Source organism: Diadema antillarum, unplaced genomic scaffold, assembly GCF_040938485.1.
Source record: "Diadema antillarum isolate AM-2024a unplaced genomic scaffold, OU_Dant_1.0 seq00000244_RagTag, whole genome shotgun sequence".
In the NCBI taxonomy this organism is placed as follows: Eukaryota; Metazoa; Echinodermata; class Echinoidea; order Diadematoida; family Diadematidae; genus Diadema; species Diadema antillarum.
Window position 1 is genome coordinate 894839 of NW_027271288.1, and position 24187 is coordinate 919025.

At 38.8% G+C, this 24187-nt stretch overlaps 1 protein-coding gene across 1 annotated transcript; it reads right to left on the reverse strand.

Moving 5' to 3' along the window:
* Positions 1 to 253: 253 nt before the first annotated feature.
* LOC139729511 (uncharacterized) lies at positions 254 to 21099 on the reverse strand. Its single transcript, XM_071640436.1, has 3 exons — positions 20911 to 21099; positions 1508 to 1900; positions 254 to 616 (listed from the first exon to the last, which is right to left on the reverse strand). The coding sequence occupies exons 1-3, from the start codon at positions 21097 to 21099 to the stop codon at positions 254 to 256; spliced, it is 945 nt and encodes a 314-aa protein (XP_071496537.1).
* Positions 21100 to 24187: the final 3088 nt, after the last annotated feature.

A 24187-nucleotide genomic window follows, 5' to 3' on the forward strand; every position in this document is an offset into this window, starting at 1 on the left:
TGACATATACCTTTAGTGATTTTCTACCGCATCCGGTATCAAGAGCCCATCTTTTTATTGGTGGGCCTGCTTTCTTACCAAATTACTTCCATTTGTTATCAATTTGTGGAAAATCAAAATCTGTAGAAACTGATGAGTATATTTAAATCCGAAAGTCAATACTCAGCAAAGTTTTTCAGACATTATTGTGGAAATGGGCCACACATATCTACGTGGTTGAAAAAAAAAATCTTTTTTCTTTTTTCTTTCAAAATCAAGCGTCTGAGACTTCCAGGGCTGATGACATCACAGTATTGTATTTCTCGGAGACGCTGAACACCTTCCCCGAGTCAGTGACGCTGCTACCGCTGCTAGAGTCCCCGACACGGCCCCGCAATTTTCGGATCCGACGTCCGATGCCAGTGCGACGTACGGCCTTGACGAGGACGGCGCGGAACTCGTCCAGCCGCCACCAGTAGATGACGGGATCGAGGACGAAGTTGACGGCGACGAGGATGTTGCTGACGGCGTCGATGTTGTCGTACCAGATGGAGTAGATCTGGAGGATGTCGTGGAAACAGTGCACGATCCAGCACACGCAGCTTGTCAGAGTGATGACAACAAAGGTACGAAGGACCTTGGAAGTGATGACAAGGAGACAGGAGAATTTGTGTGTGTATTACGGGAGTGGCAAATCGGAATTTATTCATTCACAGAAAGAATATTCTCTTTTACAAACATATTTTGCGATCAACTCTTCTCGAAACCTTTCCTCTAAGAATTCCTATTCAGAAAATAGGAGTGGACTTCATATAAAATGAGTCTATTCGTCACTCTTTAAATGTCTACTGAAGCCGTTAATCCTCAAATGATACGTACAATCGTATGAGTGTTTTTAGAACGGAACATTGTGAAACTTCGGTGCATGGCAGGTATCGTACACCCAAAACCTTAACCAGAGATTAACAACGCCGTGTAGTAATGCAGATGACAGATCCATTACCAGTGATTACGAAAGATAATGGGGACGGTACGACAATGGATCGATTCATGGTCATGTAATTTCATAATCATTGTTTTCTGAAGAAGTAGGTAGGCCTATGAATTAGTAATTTCAAGATTTTGCCAACTAATGGAAACAAAAACCTACATTCTGTATTGATGTTAACTGAGTAATTAGGCATCAGGGTTTTAGTTATAATCAAGGTGGCTTCAGATCAAGTGTTATATATACGGAGAACAGAGAGACTACAGGATTCTACCTGGTGTACCCTCATTTTGTCATTTGACTTTGAAAAACAAGACGAATGAATTTGCCGTCATGTACTATTGTCTTTTTTTTTCAAACTCTGTCTTTTTCCAAAAAAACAAGCGAAACAAAACAGACAAACAAACACACACACACACACACTTACTCACACGATACTAGCACACAATAAAAATGACATTCTATCGTCATAAACTGAACCTGACTGTCTTCTTTTTTCGAGATAAAAAAGAAGAAACTAACGAACATGTAGGCCTGTACCTTCCTGTTCTCCCTTTGGCGGCCCTTAAGCTGGTCGGTGCCGCCAATACCGGCCTCGCCAGAACCTGCCGACGAGATATCACGATACGTCATGACGTAACACATGGCGGTGATGGCCAGGCTGGAGAACATGATGATCGGGTTGATGAGTAGGAGAACGGTGCTGTAGGAGTCGGTGGTATACTTTATGATCATGAGCGGACCGACCAGGAGCAACCACATTAGGGCGCTACCGGCGATGCATCGTCGAGTGGTGAGGATCATGCGGTGGCCGAACGGGTCGACGGAGATGGCGATGAAGCGGAAGCAAGCCACGGCGAGGACGCTGAGCACGGAGACGAGCAGGGCGCAGTGAAAGATCAGCTTCAGTGCGATGACCACGGGTTTGTACGGCTGCAGGATGGGCAGAAGGATATGAGCGAAAGGCAGGAGATTAGTGCATTACATCGCCATGGATTTAAACCGACCATCCGTAGACACAAAAGTAATCAAACAAACAAACAAACAAACAAAAAACAACAAACAAACAAACAAACAAACATGAACGGGTCTCGAGGGTCAAGATTAATGTCCAAGGCTCTTCTCGTTCGTAAAATGAATTTGAACATTTGGTGGAAGTGACTATATTTGGCATCATAGAAGTATGATAATATAGTAGCTAATTATCATTTGATTTGAAGCCGTACCATAGCAAACAGCAGCATCGTTATTGTAATTACTTACGTACTCGTTATTTTAAACATACACATATTATAAATAAAAAGAACTGAAAAAGAGTGATCCCAGCAACACCATGGATATCCATATAATATTCATTTCGTTTAGAAAAAAAGCGAGTAATACAATAACATCGTGTCTACGGATTAAAAGCCCCGGGCAAGGTTCAACCCACACTCCCTGGCACACGCTAATCCTTTTAACCTGTGCCATTATCTGAGCTCTTGCTAAAAAGCACTTGTGGATGTCTTCTAAGCGGGCTTGATGCGAATGCGCGTGTGGAATATGCATGACATATTAAGAAGAGTGGTGCTTTCTCTAATTGATGAGTAGAGTATGACAGAATGTAGTAATACCTCCTCATTGTTTTTCATTCAAATTGAGTGCAAAAGGATTTCCCCAGAAAAGAGTACTCGAGCGTAGTGAAGGCTCTAATGATGGGAGGGGGCGGGGAGGTATATAAGATTAGGGTCTTGGAGAAAAAAATTGTGGTGATCTCGTGTCTAATTGGCACATGTTTTAAAATAATTGCAGAAATTTGAGTGCAGAATCAGAGCTGAAGAAAAAAAAAAGGAAAAAATGATATTGGCAGGCCTAGTGCATATTGTCCGCGAAGGTTGGAGCTAAAAATAGACATCCACATTTCATATTTCAGAGTCAATAGAATATTATTGTTTTCTGCCTAAAAACACACACACACACAAAAGAGAAGAAAAATTGATTGTACTGCTCCAGCAGACGAATCAGTAGCTGCAAGTGCAAATAATGTTACTTTAAAAGTCAAACATGAAAGCTTATAATTCAGATAGAGAGAGGGAGAGAGACAGCTCAAGCAGGTAGATCCTCAATCAAACTAATAGGTAGAAAGATATACGTAGGCCTTTAAAGGTATAGATAAAAAGAGAGATAGAGAGATAATTTTGTTTTTTAATGATCTTAGAACGAAAGTACGAGGCTGTATGTGTTTGTATGAGTGTGTGTGTGTGTGTATGTGTGTGTGTGTGTTTGTGTTTCTATTTTAAGAACGTGATACTGAGTAGTCTTTTAGACTGGGGGAATTCTTGTCTTCTCTGCTGAATTGAGACACTCAGGATTCGGGAAGTTGTCATGGCAACACGCGGCTTTCACGAGAATCCGGTGTGTTCATCCTCAAGTGAAGCAGATCATCGTATACGCCCTTGGCCATTGCCAGGAGAGATTGTAGGCATGTCTTAATTATACCGTCTCAAACAAACTTTGAAACACCTCAAGCATATATAGACATAATGATCCCTTTTGTCGCGACGGCACGCCTTCTGGTTTTACTCATTTATTTTCTTTCTTTCTTCCTGTTTTGATCCTTCTGGCATTCTTTCATGTTTTCATACCCCCTTCAAGTCGTGTAATAACTTCAAAAACAGGAGATGGACGCTAATAATTGTATATTAAAGCATTACGTGGATTCTCCAAGTGGAAAATATAAATGGGCAATACTAGGCATGCCCCTTTTATGTTCGTGCGTAACCCCCCCCCCTCACACACACACATACACAAAGGAATACATGGCTATAAAACAAAAATTATTTGACATTTACACGACAAAGGGATCACTAATAGGCAATTAATTAGAAGAACCAAAATAGCATTCTGTTGGGATAAAGTTCAGGATTTCTTTTTTTCGAAATATCAATTGAAAAAGAAATCAATGTTCTACCAGAATTAACATTTCAGAATTCAGATCTGGACACAGTACGATGTTAGAACGCTCTAAGAACGCTGAAGTAACGACTATCACGTGCTTGCTACGCTTTTACTACGATGATCGGGAATGAGACAATTGCAATCCCTGCCGCTGCAGTTACGCTTTAGAACGATGCAGCTACGCTGTCAGTGCGATGTTGCCGATGTTATCCGATCGATGCACGCTGTATTTACGCTTTGAACGATCTATACGATCTTATCACGCTGTTACCCCATCCAGAGAGCTGAAAAGTGCCCGATGTGCCCCAATGTACCCCGATTCGACTGTCGATCCTTATAGTCAGTCAACTTATTAGCATGCAGAACCAAAGAAATATACTGTGGACCTCGAAGAGGCTCCTCAACTCACGATTCTTTTGCAGCAATGCATTGTTAAAGACTTGTTGATCTTTCCAAGGCTTTTTCTTGATGTCCGAGCTTTTATAGTCCGTCTTCCTCCAGTAAGTAGATGATTTCATATTCTTCATAATTCTACGATGTCCTCTTCTTCCTCTTCTTTTAGCATCACGTGCAGTCTCTCTTTCTTCGCCCTTTGTGTAGCTGCTTCGCTGCTTTCTTCTCTTCGTTTTCTTCGTCTCTTCTTCGAAAATTTGAGCTCTTTCTTCATATTCTGCCTCAACAGGTGCAGCAACAATGTCCTCCTCCTCATCAACAGTTTTGCCTCTCGATCTCTTTGATCTTCTGGCAGACATTTTGGTTGCGATTTTTCCAGCGTATCGGCTGCGTCCCCTTTTAGAGCGGCGAGAACGGAAGACGTGATTAATTGAGTCTGGGAAGGAGTAGGAACAGCGTAGCTAAAGCGGAAAAAGCGTAACTAAAGCGGGAATGAAGCGTACTGAGAGCGTCGTAGGAATAAAAAGATTATTTTAAATCTCAATACTATTTTTGACCACACCAAAATTCATTCATTCATTCATTAATTCTTTATTGGTCTATGTCAGACATAGAAATTTGGCTTCCACTGGCATTACATTGCAACAAAATGATCGTAACAGTTCACATAGTTTACATCACAATTACATAATTACGTGTATGATAAGCACAATGAAAACAAGCAACACCCTACAAATCTATTACACAATACATATACAATATATCAATTCTTTATAACCCTATATAAATCAAATTACTTCAACCCTTCTCAGCTCCCAATTTTAAATGTACAAAAAAATATAGCATAATACTACAAACAAAACTTATATCAGAAAATTCACAATAACACACACACTCACACACACACACACACACCCAAATAACTAACATGAGTCTCAGTTAGCATAACAACCAATAATATCAAACATAACATAACTAAATAAACCCTCTAATATTCCCTATTATAAGGTTAAATAAATACATCAAATCCCTTCAAACATATATACAGGGTGGCCCAAAAAGAACGAAACGCCCAAGATCCCCAATTTCATCAACACCGCTGCAAACACGTCATCATGTTGCACACCACTAGAAACTGAGGCCATTCCTTTTCCAAAAGAGCCAAAATAGCCACAAGTGGAAAAGAGCATGAAATATCTATATTGTGTTCTTGCATATAAATTACAAAACGATTAAGTATCTATGGAACTACTGGAAAACAAACATAACCTGAATTATAAAATCATTGATTTGCTTATGTCGGGTCATAAGTGTAATGATCGGTCATTATCACTTTCACGTCGCGATTTTCATCATGTTCACTGGCCGTGATATCATCGTGTTGCTTACTCGCGAAAATGGCTGCCGCGAAATCTAAATCGCCTACATTTTGAAATAATCTTTCGACGACAGGAATCTGCTTCATCATTTTATAAAACAAATAATACACACGATTTTGTTCCGGCTGTATCTGTACAGAGCGTATCAAATGGTAATCCAACTTTGGAGGGCTACCGTTTGTCAGCTACGGAGAGCACACCGTTTGTTGTGAGTAAAGAAGAACTCTTCCTCTTTTCATTGGTGCCTAATTATGTTGACAGATGTCATGCATGACTGAGCACAATAATGACATATTGCACTTTTTCCAAGTTTGAGTGTCACATGAAGGAACAATGAATGTCTCATGGAATGGATGGGATCTAAATGAAAGTGGTAAAATTGACAGGCCAGCCTGCATGACTGCAGGCTTGTGTTTAGGGTCCATCACACCTTCAACATGGCCAACTTGGTCATTCCCACAAAGGCTAACCCATTATCCATTTTCTCTCTTCATAGGCCCTATTCAAGACACGGTTTGTCGCTCGCTACGAGCTACGTGTTGAATAATGCGAACAGAGAAAAATGGACTGTGTGGGTTGGCCTTTTAGGATTGACCACGTTATCGGACAGGTGGCCATGTTAAAGATTATGGACGATAAAATGTTAGAAGAAACCCTGGAAACAATAAAGGCAAACCTGCATTCGTAAAGGCTGGCCTGTTTATTTGGTCACTTTCATTGGGGTGTTTCATAAAGCTGTTCGTAAAGTTACGAACGACTTACGAATGACTAATGATCAGTTCTTGTGCTGAATTATTGAAATACTGATAAGTATAGCACATCAGAACTGATCACCAGTCGTTCGTAAGTCGTTCGTAACTTTACGAATAGCTTTATGAAACAGGGCCATTGACAGATCTCATCCACTCAGTGAGACATTCGTTGTTCCTTCATGACATGTGACACTCACACTTGGCAAGTTGTCGTTGTTGTCTTTAAGGTTCATGTGCTCAGTCTTGCATAACATTTGTCAACATAGGTATCAATGGAAAGAGGAAGAGTTCTTATTTCCTCACAACTAGTGCTCTCCATAGCTGACAAGTATGAAATGGCAGCCCTCCAAAATTGTATTACATTTTTTTTTTCGATACACACTGTATAATCATTCATGTGTCGTATCTTCGAAACAGTCAAAACGACCTAGGCTATCACCTGCGGGCGTGGTAGACAATCAAATTAGACTGTTCCACTTTACAGGTACCTTGTGATGCGGGTAATTCTTACTAATGACCTCAATGTTGTGTATTATATGTATACTATAGAACACAATATTTCATGGAGTGTCCCCAGCAAATAGGCCTACCCCTTCCTCGGACAAAATACAATTATTATTACAAAATAGATTACGCACGTTTACTGACATTCTTGCTATCTTGTTCAAGCGCTATTTTGAATGATCAGAATAGCATATCTCTCCATACTTTCCATGAATATTGCAAATGTTTACAATTTAATTTCTCTTGATTTTTAAGAGGAAGAAATGTGGATGCACTATAGACGAGCTCGACATGAACCCACGAGTCACACAGCCCACGAGTCACACAGCCCGCGAGCCGAACTGCCCATCAAGTCATACAGTCCACGAGTTATGACTCACGAGTAATACAGCCAAAGAGCTATACACTAAAATTGGCCTATACAGTACTAACTATAGGCCTACGGTCCACGAGCTACAAGACACTAGGTAAATAAGGCCCATGAACTAGACACCAGGCAAACAATGCCCACGAGCTCGACATTGATATGTAAAAGAGGCAAACGAGCTCTACTGTACATCACTGCATATAGTGTCGAGCTAGTGGGCCTTAATTGCCTGGTGTCCACCTCATGAGTCTTATTTGCCCATAATGTGCCAAGCTCAGGGACCTGTTTTACTTAGCATGCTTAGTGTCTAGCTAATGTATTGAGCCTGTTTTACATAACAGAGCCCTAATTGGTGTCTAGCTCGTATCGGCTAAATGACTACTGTGCTTCTATGACTCGTGCAACTTTTTTAACGTCTAGTTCGTGGGCCGTATGACTCGTGAGCGTCGAATTCGCTGGATGACTCCAGAAATGTGAACGTCTGTGTGCATTTAATGCATGAGTGCCGGAGGGTTTCTTTCGCATTACGTCCTCTTTTAACATTTCTGCATTAACTCTTGGGTGCGCGTGAATATCTCGGTTTCTGCCAGCATCTCATCATGGTATTGATATTCTGATAAATGTGTTTTGTTTACATTATATGCGTACATATTGTGTTGTTTTATTCACTCTCTAACTACATATACTTTGATTTTTGTAACTAACTGGCTCCTTTGGACAGCAGTTTGCACAACTGAACAGGCCAACAGAAAGACAAAAGAAAAAAATACTGGATTTAGTTTTCGATCAATAAAATGACCCGCTACTGTTAAGTGTGCGAAAGGGAAGAAATTAGTGAGATGGAATAGAAATAATGAAGGGAGAAGATAAAATGAGCAGCGACGGTTAGTGCGAGTAGAAGAGAAGAATAATTATTCCATCAATTCAATATATTTCTTTTCAAACTGTGGACACTTCAATGTCAGTTGTTTCCTTTTTTCCCCCTTTCCTCTGGAGATGTCAAATTAAGCTTGACAACGCGGAAGAGCAAACAAATGAAACGTAATTCACCTTGAGTTTATATTTTTTTTTATTTGGAGAAAGTTACACTTTAATTTCTGTCAAAGGAATTCGTATAATACGAGTGCCCTATTTTCGCAGAAGAATATATCTCTTGTTTTTTTTTAATAATTATAAGAGAGGTAAACGTAATTTCCAATTTGTATAATGTTTGAACAACTCCTGTCTCCATTTTTTTCTCCTTTTAGGTCATCCATTGTTTGTGTGTGTTTGAACGAAGTCAATTTAATTGTAAATCATATTGATGTCATACCTCAACTATACCGTGTATACAGTGTTCTCACTAGGACCCGCAATTTCATTTGATCTTTTCCGACCTTGGTTTTCCCTTTTCATATTTATTATAGTTTAACTTGTCTTCCTGTCCCAAAATTTCTCGTTACCGGTGTCCACGCACAAACCATTCCCATACCTAGGTGTGATGATTCAATTAACTCTTCAATTCGAAACGTGTATCTAATTGTCTAATTTCATTGTGCTCTCACCAGTCGTGAGAGGGGAATTCGAAGGTAAGCAAAAATCAACATGTAAAGGGTCACAACCTCTCATTTTCTCTTCAAGATCTATATGATCACTGTCTTTGCTTGTCTATAGACTTTACAATCGTATTTGACTTTTTATAGATGATATAGAAATGATTCAATTTCTCACGGAACAAGCAGACATATATACATGTAAAAATTTCCACCGAAGCCCTACCTTCATCAAAGACAAACACACTATTAAACTGATGTGGTGATAAATTTTATAAAGAAAGGAGATATATCTTTTTCAGCGTGTGGTACATGAATTGTATCAACAGTTCATTTGAACAACAATTCATTTACTTCGGAAAATAAAACTTTGAAACCCCGCGTATTTCATCAAAGGCACATAATTATTCTTCCGTCTATCACTTTACCTCAAACCACGCACAAACACAATATCTATGTATACAAACTCAATTTCACTTATCTTTGTGTGTCTTCAACGAATACGCGATATTCAGGAACAGTGCATGAAGCTGTTTGGTATCGGAAGAGCGATGCATTAACCCCCTCATTGTTTGAGGAAGCCATTCTTCGTGAGATATTTATTGACATTGAGCAGTAGTGGACTTGTGAGGGTTATGCGCGTGTCGCCTCTCTATGTTTGGTTCTCACAAGGACTCATAATGAATACGATCGGCATACTAGTATTCACGACGTAAAAAAACTGTTATTGACGTTTTTCATAATATGACGAGGCCACGTTCATATACATTTTATGTTTCTAAAGGGATTGCATCTAGTATTGGATGAGGTGAAGATTCAGCCTTTAACTGTTTGCAAGATACTTAGAAACCACTTTACGTAATGTTAAAGAACGTACAATATATTCTAAAATGAAGTCAAAGTTCATTTGATGAAAATCGGTTTTGAATTTGCTAAAAACAAAGTAAAACAAAGCGATTCTAACAAAAGGTGGTTTCCCACCTTTGATTATTATAAAAAACATGAATAACATCACCTTTAATTTTCAAATGCAGACTTTGCAAGGGCTTTGTGTACGCTCGGAGATCACTATAATGAATAATGGTCCTATATCATAATGATAGCAATGAAAGCCTGCTTTTATTCAATAGTTTGAAATGAAGAGCAAGAACGTGGCACCTGCTAGTCTTTTGCGGGGACCCTCACGCCGGTGGCACTGATACCCTTGAGCAAAGCGAGCCAACGCCGAGCACATTTTTAGGCTTGGGAATGTGATTACTATTAACAAGCCTGAAAAAAAGAAAAGTAGCTCCGTCCTACTGAATAATACAATCAGTCACCTCGACCAATGGGGTTGCTACTTTTGCTCATCGGCCTTCAGTCTCAATTTAATGTATCATGCACGAGATCTTTGAGCAAAGCTCTTCTCTTTTGTTGTGATTTTTGCTGTACGCTCGTAGAGAAATTCGGTAATGCAAGGTAACCTAAAGGATCTCCAAATTACTCTCTGCTCGCTTGCAATTATTAAAGGGAAAGGTACTTGGACGAAGGCTACGTATTTGAATAAAAAAGTAGGCCGGCATACAATGTAACAAATTTCACACCCGAAGGTTGCTGAATGAAGTACATAGGACGGTTTGAATCAAATCCATGGACTATTAACAAGTGCGACAAACTAAACGCGTTGGCCCCCTACCTTGTCTGTGAGCGTGTTAGCATAGGTTATGCGTTTGTTATTGATTAAAGGTCGTTGGCATGCACGAGGACGATCTCACGTGCATTTACGCTGCAGACCTTCTCATAATCTACAGACTATTATGTTGATAGCGGCCAATAATCCCATAATCAAATGAATCCGTAGAATTTTTAGTACTGACCTGGTCTTTTTGGCAGGTATATGCCTGCATATCATGAATATTGTGCTCCTAACGTCTTTTTAAACACCTGCTCAGAGTAACAGCTATTTTCAAAGTAGGCTGACGATGTAGATTGCGAATGACTATGCATATATCCTATTTTCCCGCTTCCTTGCAGATAAATATCTCTCAAAACTTTACCACACCCTCCTAAGAAGTATTATGTTGTAATGCTATTTTTAACCATCGTTGCTCTTGGTACTGCAATTCTTTGAAAAAATGATATCGTGGCGTTACCATTTGCTCACAGAGAGAGAGAGGGGGGGGGGGCAGAGAAAGCGATGGAGTATGAGAGAGTCTGAGGGAGCGACTTGGAGAAGCAGGAAGGTGGGATAACATGAAGGAGAGGGAGTGAGGCCAAGAAAGGACATATTATTTTGTAAGCCTTATTCGTTTTACTATTTATTAACACTCGCATCCTTTCGTGCGCAAGTGTGACAATAATACATCCGGGCTTGGATTTGTTCCTTCGCGCGCTTCATGCAGTTTGTCTCGAGCCTTCAAAAAACTTGAAAAGTGTGTCAGATTAGACTGAAGGGTGGCCTTCCTCCTGCCCTGCTCTACATTTGCGTGGTATCCTTGTTGTTTGTTCTTTTACTTCCTTCTCTGTTATGTAGAACTACGTGTAAGTCGTTGCTATGGCAGCAAAACGTTGAAGTGAACAAAAATTATATTAAAAAAAATACGCTTCGACAGTCACAATACTTATAATATTCTCTCTTGCGTGGAGTGACCCTCGAATGGAAATATTCACTTTGCCGCGTATTCAGACGAAACCTAAGCTGACACCGGATACAATACAAAAACATACAACTAGATACTCGAATTAACTCACTCAGTCCCAGGACTAGACTATCTGAGACTCTACAGATGTTGTGTGCATGCAGGTTGCCAATAATGGGGGTAAAACTGTGTGACTGGAATAAAAATCAATGCTGTAAGCTAGTTTTATGGAGAATTGGAGGGTTCTAATTAGGAGGAAGAGCTACCTGCGATAATTATTGGCAATAAACTAGTATGCATATCATGGACATCTGTCTTTCTCAACGGATGGGTTAAATATCAAATTGCACATCATTTATATGGTATATACACATGACGTGTGTGTTCCCTCTCTCTTTGTACATGTATATCTTCCCTGCTCATTACAACCCCCACTGCCTGTCATATTATATTGGGTGTTTTTCTTTTCCACCACGGACATAATCAAAGCTGAATTCAAACTATGCGCTAGATAACTAGCTTAAATTTTTAACGTGATGAACGCACGGTAAAATGCTATGGGGGAAGGGTGGGACGGTTAGAGGTAGAGGGAGGGAGGAAGGGAGAGAAAGAGGGACTGATGATTGATACCACTTGCTCCAAACAAAATTCTGCAAATCTCCTTAATCGTTATTGATGTGTCATTTCTATGGACTTTTAAAATAAGAAAATTTATTGAATACACAATGCCAACGTTCTGCCCTAGAGTCCATACGATCTGTGAATTACTGGCAGGTGATCTCATGTGACCATTCGAAAGCAGATCACGCCGTTGATAACTTCTGCTAAAAAAAGAAAAGAAAAAATCTAGAATATACCTCATCAGAAGTGTTTAACACTAGGCAAAAAACAGCCCACAATTTCGACAGATACAACACAGGGCTTTCGTATGTCGGTCTCGTGGGCCTTGTTTGCTTAGTGTCGAACTCATGGGCCTATGACTCGTGGATTGTATGATTCGTAGGTGTCTGCACCCGGAACAAACGACAGCGACGAGAGGGAAGAAACGGATGAAGGAATATAAAGCAACAGAAGAAAGTATTGGGGATTGGATAAGTTCACGAAAGAGAATGTATAAACTATTTTATTTCCATCTTTCATTCTTTTCCGTTCCTTTACGAAGAGAGAGAGAGAGAGAGAGAGGGAGAGATTTGCTTATTTGTATTTGTTTTGTATGCCAGCCAGTGTCGCAGGGTTGAATGGATGAAAGTGTTAGCCTAATGAACGATAAAAGCCATTCAAGTGAATCTTCCTGAGTTAATGAAAATTTGATTGTTTTTTTTTCTGCGACTGTATTATGTGAAAGAGAGAAAACAGAAGCATAGAGAAATGTTGAAGAAGAAAAGAGAAAAGAAAGCAAGGAAGAAGGAGAGAGATTGTTTGTGTGTGTGTGTGTGGAGGGGGGGGGGGATGTGAAGGAGAGGGGTCACTTTGATGTTATCCGCACCCATCGACCTCATCTTTCCCGCGGCCATCCGTCAAGCTAAGCCTGATGGATTATTTCGACGAGTGTCGTCAGACGTGAATAGCTGTATAGATTAATAAGCTCTTTTGTACGTACGCATGCTGAGACAGTCTCCTTCAATCAATATTGTAGAAATAAGCTCTAAGTACTGGCAAGGTTGTCATCATACAGTATGATTGGTATCATGCTATGCATGAAATATGGAAACAAACAGGCAAACAAACTACTTGTACCATATCTATGTAGCCAAACGAAATCGGAATTTTAACGTCCCCCCCCCCGACATTCTGATATTGTTTTTGTTTTTATTCACACTTTCTTAAAGACACACAAGGTCTTATTTTCCGATATTCCTAGTGGAAAGTGTCAGGAAAATAGCATAATCAATTCTTTTTATCACTAAAATGAGGAAATCTTGTGAAGATATCAACTTTGTATAAACGTTATCACAGGGTGTTGGAGGGTTAACATCATGACTGCATAATTATGTGACTCTCAAGGCCTTCGTTGTTGGGATTGACAACTCTTTCACCTTCAAATCAGTTTGGTTAACTGTTTGATTTTTTCTTTTTTCGAACACCCCCCCCCCCCCCCCCAAAAAAAAATGAATACATAACTTGATACTTAGATAAGAAACAGGACAAAAACTGGGTGCACGTCACGAGACCGACACCCATGAGTCATATAGCCCACGAGATATACAGCTCACGAGTCATACAGCCCATGAGTTCGACACTAAGCTAACAAGGCCCACGAGACCGACACATTAAGTCCGTATTATCTGTCGAACTCATGGGCTGTATGACTCGAGAGCTGTATTACTCATGGACCTGTTATCAATGTCGAACTCGTGGGCTGTATGACTCGTAGGTGTCGGTCTCGTGGGATGACCCCCCAAAACTGACTACATAAGTGAAGACAAGGTGCAATAATCATGTGATACAATTTAACGAAAAAAAAATCCTTTATCGGTCTCTTAAAGTCAAGTTGGGGGGGGGGGGGGAGCAGCCCTCCCCCCCCCCCCCGATTCCGCCAGCCCTGATACTAGTATATACATTTAATTAATATGATATGTGGGGGAAATCATATACAATGTAAGTTTCAAACGGACGTTGCTCTGAAATGTTTAATCTTTAATATTATGCCCATAATCTTTAATACAATGATAGCCTACATGACATAATGTGCTACAATATAAATGTGATATTATACAGTACTATAATTATAATTCTGGGAAATATTGAAACGATATTGTCCGTAATAAATCCTCCGAAATACACAAATTAATGTGATACTTCAACACAAAATATACTCGTACGTCACCTTGTAATCAGAATATGTTGTGCATCCTAAAAAATAAATTCAAATATCCTGTATCATGCTTCCACGTTACAGTGAACATACTCTGCACCTTATTTATGATTATATTTTTCCGATGTAATGTTATAGAAGTCAACACATCGAATGCTGACAAATAAAATGATTATAGTAAGTGGAACGTATCCTATAAACTTCTGAATTACGTTCAGTTTTGGATCAGGTATATAGGTAATATAAGTAGGATAATGGTTATGTGTGAAGCTACCTGGGGAATAATTTTTTTTGTGCTGATCTGGCTCGCCTTGTATCATAGCAATACTCACGAGCTTCTGTTCGATATACAGACTTACGATCTGTTGACCACTGTTGACAGAAGTGTTAAAATAATAACGCGGCATCATCACAGTCCTTTTTTTTTCATCATGCAATCCGAGCATGCAGCAGACATACCTATTTCAATAGATATTGAAAAAATCATATAGCATTTTTTTTAATTACAATGAAAAATATGCCCTTAGTCAGTAACAAAACACAAAATAATGGTGTTCACGGTCAAAAGTGAATCATAATACATAGGTGATGGTGTATTATATTGCTGTGTGCAAAACTATTATTTTAGGAGTATTATTATGAATATACAATGTATGACATCATCTCAATGTTTTCAAAAATCATATATGATTGCACTGCATGATATTGACTAATATTATGGCGCATCCTGCTATTTAGACTATTGTTGTAAATCTATGTTCTCTTGATAGATCCTGAAGAAGGCAGTAGGCTGAAAGCTTGAAGATTAAGGATGGCAAAGTTTATCATTATTCGTCTGAAACCTTATACTTCTTCCTTGTTTACACTCAACGTGAGACGCCGCGCACGTATATGATATTAGTCCATGTTTACGGTTTAAAAACTTGTGATACTCTTTGCTTTCACATTTTGTATAGAGATCAAGTAAAGCAAATGTCTAGTATATTCTTTGGAAAGAATATTTCTATTGCGTGTGAAACCGACTATTCATGCACTATATGGAACCTTTCTGAGGCCAGAAAATGGGGTGACCTAGTTATAACGGACAAAAGAACAAAATCAAGAGCTCCCCCTTAAATACGATTTGGTGTCCATGTTTCATATTACTTGGAACACTGGTAATGCGAAGAGCTGCAAAATCATTGTGTTTAAATCTGGGGGACAAAAAAGAAGATGTATCTCTGATGTCATCTATGGTGACGATGCACATCAAGGTCTAGGGATAATTGCCCTAGGCTTTAATACAATTTTCCGTATGATCTAACAAAAAATCTTTTCAAAGAACCTGCTTCTGGCTTTAGCATTTTTTTTAAATTCTTTTCTCTCTTTCTATTTATCAAGACCTCAAATCTACGAGATTTTCATTTTTTTTTTTTTTGCCCTAAGCTCACTTACTTGGCTTGTTATGTGAAATATAAGATTGAGAAACACGGTAGAACAGACAACAAAAACGAAAGAAAATTTCAAATAATCAAAAGAAAGAGAGAGACAGAGACGACATCTCTCTGACATCCCTTTGCCATTTTCTTTAATCAGTTCTTTGAAAATGGCTAGAAAATATCTAAAAGAGTCTTACACTTTTTTGGGGTACATAATTCTGATAATCATCAAGTTAACAAGAGTGTCACGTTTAATCAGTGAAAAATGTCTCGGGCATGCTAAGGTGAAAGGAGTTTATTCTGGTAGAACAACATATTTTCTTCATTATCAGAAGAGCAAAGTCTAAAGTGCTTCTTCCATACTTCACTTTTAACACAGATGTTATACCAAACTCCATCTCTAATCCCATAATATCTCTGGACACCCTGTTTCGAAACTTACATTATTGAATATAGGTCTGGCATGCTATATACCGAGAGCCTCTTGCATCCCGATATAGCAGTTGCAGAAGTGCGCCAAATAAGTTTGATAGAAAAAAGAAGAAGATAATTTACTACAAAATGTCCGCTTGTGTGTACTTGTGTATTTGCACAACCCTATTTAATAGTTAACGGGACTAGGAAACTGGTTGCTATAACAGATGGCAGACACAATTCTTTAATGTTAATTGTCATGTAAATATTACTGTAATACTCACTCCCAATGAGTATGATGACAATGCATGATACATATATCCCGCTACAGACAGATTTGACTGTATAGGACCAACTTCCAAAGTTCCAAGTTAATCATAAATTCAGTTTGTTACTGGGGAAAAATCAATCTTTAGCGTTAAATTGTATTTAATGCAATGCTCTCATCCTTTACATTCAATATTACCCATTCTTCTCCAAGTAACAATGTTATTTACCTCTGGGTTTAAAAGAGCTTGAATCGTGGGTAAAAAAAAAAAAACAAACCCAGGCAGGCTTTGTCACGTTTAAGTGTCGTGAGGCTGACCACAAACTTCTGATCAAACTCAACCCATTTACTTCTAAGTGCATGGTGCATGCGGTTAGTGAAAGCAACAACAACAAAAAAGAAAGAAATAACACTGAACTTAAAAGCACCATTCTGTCAAGGACAAATTTTTCTCTGCCAGAATCAGAGGTTGTGCCAAAGTGAATATTCACCTCAACTGAACTTAATATAATCTCTTTCGAATCTGGTATTTATTAAATATTTATGAGTGGGTCTATGATGCAATACCTCATGATTGCAGAAAACAAAGTATCAAGATACTGGGATGACGGAATGTATATCTTTATCCAAGCAGGCATACGTATCAAACAAACAAACAAACAAACAAATAAACAAACAAACAAACAAACAGAAAATGCAAGTGCAAGAATGCCACGGAGCTAGGGAAAAAAGTAGACGCATCCTTCTTTGTCTGAAAGTGATTTTTTTTTTTCATTGAAGAAGTCATTTCTTATCAGAATTAGACACACAGCCACACCATCACATATTCACACACAGAGAGACATATACACACACAAACACAAACAAATAGATTATTGCCAAATCACTTGAGTGCTATCCTGCATCGTTAATGGACTTGCCTGAGAAATTACGAAAGGTACAACAGGCAAAAGAGGAGAAATACTAATACCATTATGAATTAAAAGAAAATACGCTATCAGAAAAGTGAAGACCAATAATTAAGCAGTATACGCATTGAACTAATGAATGACGGATTTATAGAATTGAATACCATCTTCCCCCTTTCCTCCTTGTGTTCTCCTCTTACATTCAAGATGTAGGACTCGTGACGTTAAATGCGACCTAGTGATCCTCTGCCGCGTAGCCCTTGACACCGTTTTCTTTGTGACATTAACTCAAAATACAAAATAGTGGTCACAGTGTCTCTCTGCGCGTATTGTGTGCATTATGTGTGAGTGCCATAATAATGAAAGTGCATGTACATTAAAGTAAAGGCTGTTCAGGCATGTTTTATTGGATACTTCACTCCGTCACTTTCCGAAAGGTCACTGCATATTTTGAATGCTTCTATAAAAGACACTGATTCAGTGTGAGGTTTAGGACTATATTCGTAGATTCATAGCATAACACTATGAAGTCTCTTTCAGTCCTGAAGCGTTTTCTTCCTGATTTTGCAACTCGTCTCTCAATATTTTCCATGGAAATGAAAGGAATTAAGGACAAGTGATTTAACTTTGCTGCTTTCCTTTGCACAAGAACATCGGATATTATATCCGTCTATCTGAAGATGGATATATACGCATCATATACAAAACATATGATGGTGACGATGATGATGATAATGATGAACAACACTAAAAAATATGACTCTATATTTTCTGCAAAGAACATTCAAAGGCTCCCACAATATGTCACACATGAATCGCAAAGTAAATTATATATATATATATATATATATATATATATATGTATATATATATGTAGGCCTATGTATGTATACATGTATGAAATATATTTTGAAACAAGGAAGGAAAAACTGACCAGCAACAATTGTAATGATAAATAAATTCAAATTTAAATAATACATTTCTTTGCTCAAAGTTTTCGCCATGTATGAAATATATATATATATATATATATATATATATATACATATATACCATAGAATATAATTATATGTACATATTTTATATATATATATATATATATATATATATATATATATATAAGTATTCGCCTAATAAATCCATATGCTATTCCCAATAATACTATGTTACGTCAAATATTATAATGAGACATTGAACAGCAAGCTATATAGTGCTTATGATTCGTGCCAATATTTCTGTAATTCTACAGTTGTGGAATGTTATCTGTATCCTGCATATTTCATTTGGATGCCGGTAAGGTGACATTTAAAACACGACCTCGTCTCCCCACGTTTGTCGCTCACAGCCAAAATAAATTTCATATCTTCATCAGATTAACTACAATATAAATGGAACCAGGTATAAGGGATATAAAACCAATCAATGAAATACATGTTTGCTGTACACGTATTTTGAATATAAGCAAAACAGACGGGAACAAAATCTACCAAAGTTTGAATATATTTCATTAAATATGATTAGTGCCATAGGCGCCGGAAGTGGGGGGGGCAGGGGGGGCGGCCGCCCCCCCAATCCAAAAAGTGGGGGGGGCAAAACGCATTTTTGCCCCCCCAAAAAGCCCCCCCCCCCAAAAAAAAAAAAAATAATAATAATAAAAATAAATGAATAAACAAAGAAAATAAAATAAATATGTATAAAAAATATGAATAAAAGGGAAAAAATATGGCTACAAACGGCAGCTTTTGGACTGTAAAATGTCAAAATTTTCAAGCTCGCTCGCTTCGCTCGCTCGCATCCAGCAGTTGAGCCCGGTGCGCCTCCCCCATAAATTCTAAAGCGAAAAACATAGCTACAACGGCAGTTGTTGGACTCTAGAATGTCAACATTTTCAAGCTCGCTCGCTTCGCTCGCTCGCATCCAGCAGTTGAGCCCGGTGCGCCTCCCCCATAAATTCTAAAGCGAAAAACATAGCTACAACGGCAGTTGTTGGACTCTAGAATGTCAACATTTTCAAGCTCGCTCGCTTCGCTCGCTCTCATTGAATCGTTATGCCATTCTCATAATGTTGCTGAGAGTAATTGCTAGTAGTTGCGCCCTATGCCCCCACCCCTCAATTTCCAAAGCGAAAGATAAATATAGCTACAAACGGGAGTTTTTGGACTGTAAAATGTCAAAATTTTCAAGCTCGCTCGCTTCGCTCGCTCGCATTGAATCGTTATGCCACTCTCCTAATGTTGCTGCCAGTAATTGCCAGCAGTTGCGCCCGATACCCCCCCCCCTTAATTTCCAAAGCAAAAGGTATAGTTACAAACGGGAGTTTTGGGACTGTAACATGTCAAAATTTTCAAGCTCGCTCGCTTCGCTCGCTCGCATTGAATCGTTATGCCACTCTCCTAACGTTGCTGCCAGTAATTGCCAGCAGTTGCGCCCGATGCCCCCCTTAATTTCCAAAGCGAAAGATATTCAACTACAAACGGGAGTTTTTGAACTGTAAAATGTCAAAATTCTCAAGCTCGCTCGCTTTGCTCGCTCGCATTGAATCGTTATGCCATTCTCCTAATGTTGCTGCCAGTAATTGCCAGCAGTTGCGCCCGATGCGCCGCCCCATTAATTTCCAAAGTGACAGATATAGCTAGAAACCCCAGTTTTGGGACTGTAGAATGTCAAAATTTTCAAGCTTGCTTGCTTCGCTCGCTCGCATTGAATCGTTATGCCATTCTCCTAATGTTGCTGCCAATAATTGCCAGCAGTTGCGCCCGATGCGCCCCCACTTATTTCCAAAGCGAAATATATAGCTACAATTAAAACTCCAGTTTTGGAACTGTAGAATATCAAAATTTTCAAGCTCGCTCGCTTCGCTCGCTCGCATTTTATTGTTATGCCATTCACCTTATGTTGCTGACAGTATATAATTTGTCGATTGTTTCACACCGTCATTCCATAATCCATGTAAGGAAAACTTACAATGTTCCTCAATGACTGTGTTGTTGAATGTATCACATTCCGTAATGTATTGTAGTCCCAGCGGCTCACGCACACACGCACTTGTAAGCATACAGACCGTCTAAAATTACTTTATGGTTCCCCCCATGTTTCGACCCACCGTACGCCACTTTACATATATATATATATATATATATATATATATATATATGTATATATAAATATATATATATGTATATATATATATATATATATATATATATATAATAGATGTGTGTGCGTGTGTGTGTGTGTGTGTGTGTGTGTGTGTGTGTATGTGTATATTGTGTAACATATGCATGGTCTAATCTTGAGCCCCCTCCAATGTTTGCCCCCCCAATCCAAAACTGCTTCCGGCGCGCCTGATTAGTGCATACTAGTACTTATGTATATTATATCTGTATACTAGTGTACCGATTTAAATATATAATTTGCCTACACAAATTATAATTAGTGAATAAACAAATTGTTTTACCAACATTTCCAAATAATGCTCAACTCTACAAGTGACATTTATTATGTTCGTGATACTAGTACTGATTGCTCATGGGCTAATGAAGCCTCTGGCGTGCATATCATGTAATCAATAATCTATAATTATTAACATGAATTTACATTCAAGCATGCTTCAATTGTATTTTGCTGTTTCTTCTCACCAAAGTGGCAATGAATATCTCGCACGTCGCCGCCGTGAAGTCTGCCAGTGCCAGGTTGAAGGTGAAGACGTTTCGCTGGTCACGCAACTTTTCGTTGTGCAGGATGAGGACGAGGGTGAGACCGTTGATGATGACGCCGATGGCGAGGGTGACGAAACGCAGGACGATATAAAACGTGTACGCCGCCATGGCGGGTGAGGCTAAAAACGCACCAGATTATCTGCTTTCACTGTCACACGCCGACGGCCGGGAGCGTTAAGCTACAGGTAGTTTGAACAAAGTCTTGTCAGATGTTGTGATCACAGAGTTACTTGTGTAGACACTGTGAAATACGTTGGCTTGGCAATCTTGCCTAGATTGTGATTAATATTCACCAGAGGCTAAGCACCGTCAATTTTCTTCTGTTTGACAATTCAGTTGATCCCAAACCTGAACAAGAAATCGACAATTTACTCAGTTATCACTATCTGCCTTCACGCGTGTAAATTGTGACTGTCGCTTAAGTGAACGATGTATTATGCCGCATGTTTCTTTTGGGCGGAGCACGTCACAGTAGTGTGCTGCAATAGCCGATGGAAGCGTATTCCTCGATCAAATCTCATTCATTTCTCCACACTGCATGCTGTTTCAATCAATATCAAGATCATGATATATAGCGAAATTTTAATTGAGAATGATTCACTTAATTGACTTTGCCTAATCGAACATTAACACAGCCTGCAGATAAATATATCTAATAAATACAAGGACATCAAATACTCAACCGCGAATTCACAGCATTTCCACTTTTTTTCTGAGTTTCGTTCGAGTTTCTTTTTCTTCAGATTACAATGAAATTCAAACTTACACTGCAGTGAGCGTACGTTTGGACCGTTACAGAATCAATGCTCAATGTCTTTGCGTAGCCACGACTGCACCGCTTTCAGCTAGTATTTTACTTGTATACTGGACAATATTTCTAACTTTGAAAATACATATTTGTGTCGGGCTAGGTTAAACTATGCTGAAGAAAGCAGACTTATATATGTGCACAAGGTACATTCTGCCAACCAGAATCTTCGCAGAAAATGACTGAAGAACGACGGAAATGATACGATCTTGCGTACTCTTCCGACAGCAGCAAATGATTCAGTTGCTAGAAAAATGCGAATGTCGAGTTCTGCCGTGTGCGTGAGCTGCATGTGATCCACACCGTCAGGTGAGAAACGTCAGCAGGAAATAGAAAAAAAACAATAAAAAGGGGGGAATAAGATATATACAAGTCCTTCCTACCCCACTATACCCCCGCTAGAAAACATAGATATAATAGTAAATATGGTATAAGCTAAGTGCGGGACTTCATCTTGCTTCTGCGCATGCGCGTAGCTACCTACTAGTGGTAATGGTGATGATGCAATATTGTGAGGTGCAATGAGGATAGTTTATTATCAGTATAGGGGAATTGATGATGATAGAAAAATGTTGATTTATTTTAAAGAAGATGTCCTCATATTTAATGTAAACCATGATGGTGCAATACACTGTACATGGTGCCATATACTGTACGAAAAGAAAAAGAAACCCACAAACCAACCATCAACATGCTGTCAACCAAATTGTGAATTATCTTTCTTCACCATTTCAAAGTGAGATATGATATTTCTTCTTCTTGCTAACATTTTTCATTTCCTTTAACCGGAAGAGTTCTCCTTTACTTTAATGAAAAACACACAAACGCAAAGACAAACACACACAAAACAAACAAATCATCCGAACAAGCAAACAAAATGAAAACAACCTAACAACAATCTTGCTTTTTTTCTTTGACCATATGCTTTCTGTTATATCCTCGAAGAAACGGTAGCCTTAAAAGTAAGGACCACTTGGAGCTCCCTGCATGTAAGATGACAGGTAACCTTGTTCGAGGTTCTGTACATGCTCTTGTCAACTTATGACCTTATGCCGCTGGAAACTCACGCTGAGAAACGATGGAGTATAGTGTGAGTGATGACGAGATAAAGGCCATGCTCTTTGTGGTATACCGACTTGCCTTGGAAATTCAGAAGAAGTACCATTTATTAAGTGATAACGCCGTCACTAGTGATCTTGATAAAAAAAAAAAAAATAGTAGGGTAGTTTTGTAACGTATCTTGACATAATTATAGTGCATTATTTTTTCCTGACGACTCGAGAAATAAACTCCAAGTCGACAGAGCTCCTCTTGCACAGATTACTTGAGTATGCTCACTTCCTGTTGTTAGTTGTCGCCTTTTTTGCATAATTGTAAATTTTCGCAACCATTCTGGCTGTCGGGAAGGACTAACAGGTAAATAATACCAAGGACCTACTACACGAGGGTGTTTATCGCACGTTGATTCATGCACCTGTTTTTGTCAAAAGTGTCACACACACACACACACACACACACACACACACACACACAAAAACATCTTAAAACATGATTTCCTGCTTTCATCTCATTTTCACCGCCGACAGCCAGGCTGGATAAAAACAAGATCTTTGAGAAATTTTAAAACTACATGAGCAGAAGATAATAACGCTCGTAAATCAAGAAAAAGGCATGTGACATTGTAGTGTCTATTAGGGAAATCATCGCCCGAGCTATTTCATTGGTGAAATGCACGTATTTTAAAAGAGAAAGAAAATATTTTGGCAGGTTGATTGTGAGGTCTAATCAATTTTTCAAATTTTTAACACATTGTTCCTGAGTAAACATAGACAGTAACCGTAGATGACACGTACGTATATCTTAGGTATAGGCCTACATTAATACATTAATACATTACATACATTACATACTATACATTACTTTAGTAATTACCAATTTTGTAGTGTTTTCAGGTTTGCTGCTCGCCGTCATTAGTGTTTACTCAAAGAGAGGTAAGTCTGAAAAGGCACCTCATAATTCAGCCAAATAAGACCGAAATGAGGGAAACGGTACTTTTGTCAGCGACAAGGCACGATTACATAATCATTATTGTCCAAACATCCGAATGTTCTCATTAAGATGCACACAATCAGGTGGCAGCGGTGATGATGAGATGAATGAAAGACCTCCATTGTTATAGTCCATGTCTGTAGTGAGTCCACGTAAAATGGTCAGAGGCGGATCCAGGAGGGGCGCACCGGGCGCGCGCCTCCTTTAATTTCGTTTTCCTTTTTTTTTTTTGAATAAGAGAAATAAAAAGAAACAAAAATGAAAGGGAGCCCGTGCGTCCCCTTTGATATTTTTTCCTTTTTTTTATGAAGCCATTCTTGTCAGCCAGTTGTAGTGGCA

Coding starts and splice junctions, on each gene's coding strand:
- LOC139729511 (XM_071640436.1), bottom strand. CDS start 21,099: ATGGCGGCGTACACGTTTTATATCGTCCTGCGTTTCGTCACCCTCGCC. Junction 1,901..20,910: donor AGATATTCATTGCCACTTTG/GTGAGAAGAAAC, acceptor CCCATCCTGCAG/CCGTACAAACCCGTGGTCAT. Junction 617..1,507: donor GCCAAAGGGAGAACAGGAAG/GTACAGGCCTAC, acceptor ATCACTTCCAAG/GTCCTTCGTACCTTTGTTGT.